The sequence below is a fragment of the Calypte anna genome, chromosome 5 (genome assembly GCF_003957555.1).
Source record: "Calypte anna isolate BGI_N300 chromosome 5, bCalAnn1_v1.p, whole genome shotgun sequence".
NCBI classification, from domain to species: domain Eukaryota; kingdom Metazoa; phylum Chordata; class Aves; order Apodiformes; family Trochilidae; genus Calypte; species Calypte anna.
The window spans coordinates 3,243,238-3,245,358 of record NC_044250.1 but is presented as its reverse complement, the minus strand read 5'-3'; the positions used below and the strand labels follow the sequence as shown (position 1 = coordinate 3,245,358).

Below are 2,121 nucleotides of genomic sequence, written 5' to 3'. Positions count from 1 at the left end.
TGGCTCATCCCTTGGTTGAGCCTTCTTGTGCAGAAGAATTTGAGTTGATTCACATTCCTTCATAAATGCACACAGGGCAATACATCACTTTCTTCCCTTCTAAGCAATCTGAACAGTTCTGACACTTTCCAACTCCATTAGAAATCCCTGGAGCAGTGAAGAGCACCCATTAGTGTGAACAAACTCCTGCAACACCCCGAAGTATTTGCTTTGCCCTGACGTTGAGCTGTTTGCAGAGCCTGGAGCTCTGCTCCTGGTACATAGTCAATAAAGGGGAACAGATTATTTTATTTTTCTTTAATTGTAATGTCAATGTACTTGTGTTGTCCTTGTAGAAGGCAATGTGTTGACTCTCATGAGGTTGCCCTAGTCAGGACCAGAAAAAAACTTCTTGAACAGAATCCTAGGGTTTGTAGTTGTTTTACTCATCAACACGGTACCTCAAGGTATTATTTTACCTATTAATTGATTTTAAGGAAGAAAAGAATGTAAAATTCAGAGCTCCATGCATCTGAGTCATCCTTTTATATCTTTTTAGATGGGAAGTGTGGTTTCTGGAGAAAGGAGTCTGCTAGTTGAATAGGTTCAAAAAGATCTTTAGCAGTTCCTGTAATGACTCATTTCATCAATCCACCTATATTTAATGCAAGGGAAACTGAGTTCTTTCCTATAACATCTACTTCAAATAATGCTGCTTTACATTTGGAGAGCCAAAGAAGGAAATACAAAATAATCTTCCAGGAGTTTTAGTTCATATAGCTCAGAGACATACTGTAACAAGAGCCCTTCTTTCAATGAAACCTGTTTAACATATTAGACTAAATAACCTATCTCCAAAAGAAAGCAGGGGCAATTTTTTTGTGTCTGCCTTGTTCTAGCATTGCCTCTTGAGGACATTTCTGCATTTGTCAACGTTCTAAATGAGTGATGAATTTCAGACAGCTTCTGTGTTCTGATTTGTTGTGCTTTTAATTTTATTTTTTTTTCCTCTCCTCCTCCCTCCTTTCTTCCCCTTTTAATTTGTCTAGGAAAAAGAAAAAAAAAAACCCTCCTCCAGTGTTGTTTCCTGCAAAGACCATTCTTAAGAGCTCGTTGGACAGCACAAGGCTCTTGAAGTGATAGCTAATTGGTGAAAGAAAGGCCCTGATTGTCCTGAGGGAGCTGGAAAGTGCTGCGTGTGCTGCTGAAAGGGACTAGGGAGAAGGTGCCTGGTTTCGCCGAGCAGCTGCTGCTGGAGATGTTTGGAGATTACATCAGCATTGGAAAAAAGGGGCAAAAAAAAAAAAAAAAAAAGAAGTCCAACTTCACAGAGAGACGGGGTTTATGGAGTTTTTTTTTTCCCCTCTCCCAAAGGTCTTCTGACAATACTGTCATTGTCAATATAAGAGTTGTTAATTCTTTATGAATAGCACATGGGGCCTCTTGACTAAATAGTACGTTACATGTCCCAAATCTGTCAGCTGGACTCTTCTCTCACATGCTAGTGAGATCACTTTTGATTGGAATGTTGGAGGAATTGCTGGGCTGGCCATGCAGAACTGAATGCCACATTATATAATTAGATATCCCAGATTTATTTTTTTTTTTTTTGGCATTACCTCATTATTCTAGCTTAAATATGGAATCAGTCCTTTTGATGACTTTACTGGTCATAATTATATTAATACGATTCATTCTGTGGTCCTGTCTTAGTGCTTATATAGATTATAAACTGTCCCGAAGGTTTCCTGACACAAAAAAAGAGAACTAAGACTTCAAAAGGCTTGTTCAGGTTTGAATTGACAATGGGGAGAACTGGATAAAGCAAATGGAGCTGGAGCAAATTTTCCTTTGGAATCTGATGAGAGAGAAATGACCTGTTGAGACTGCAACTGAGTGAAGATTCTTCAGAAAGCCTCATGCTGACAGAGGGGAAGAAACTGACAACTGATTGAGTCAAATGACTTCCTACAAACTTGGGCATGAATTTGTTGTTGGGAACAGGCTCCTGGACTTCTGCCAATTAAATGATCTGGACAAGCTGGAAGGAAGCCTATTGCTGGGCAGTCCAAGAGTGCCAGTGGCCTCCTCTTGATATGTGAAATGTGATGGCTTGGTGCCTGCTGGCCTGAGAGCAAGGCT

General features: G+C 40.0%; 1 protein-coding gene across 1 annotated transcript; it reads left to right on the top strand.

Moving 5' to 3' along the window:
• Window positions 1–1,618: 1,618 nt before the first annotated feature.
• SMIM38 (small integral membrane protein 38) lies at window positions 1,619–1,750 on the top strand. The gene has a single exon (XM_030451527.1). The coding sequence runs from the start codon at window positions 1,619–1,621 to the stop codon at window positions 1,748–1,750; it is 132 nt and encodes a 43-aa protein (XP_030307387.1).
• Window positions 1,751–2,121: the final 371 nt, after the last annotated feature.

Bases quoted from the DNA above. Each gene is read 5' to 3' on its own strand.
- SMIM38 (XM_030451527.1), top strand. From the start codon at position 1,619: ATGGAATCAGTCCTTTTGATGACTTTACTGGTCATAATTATATTAATA.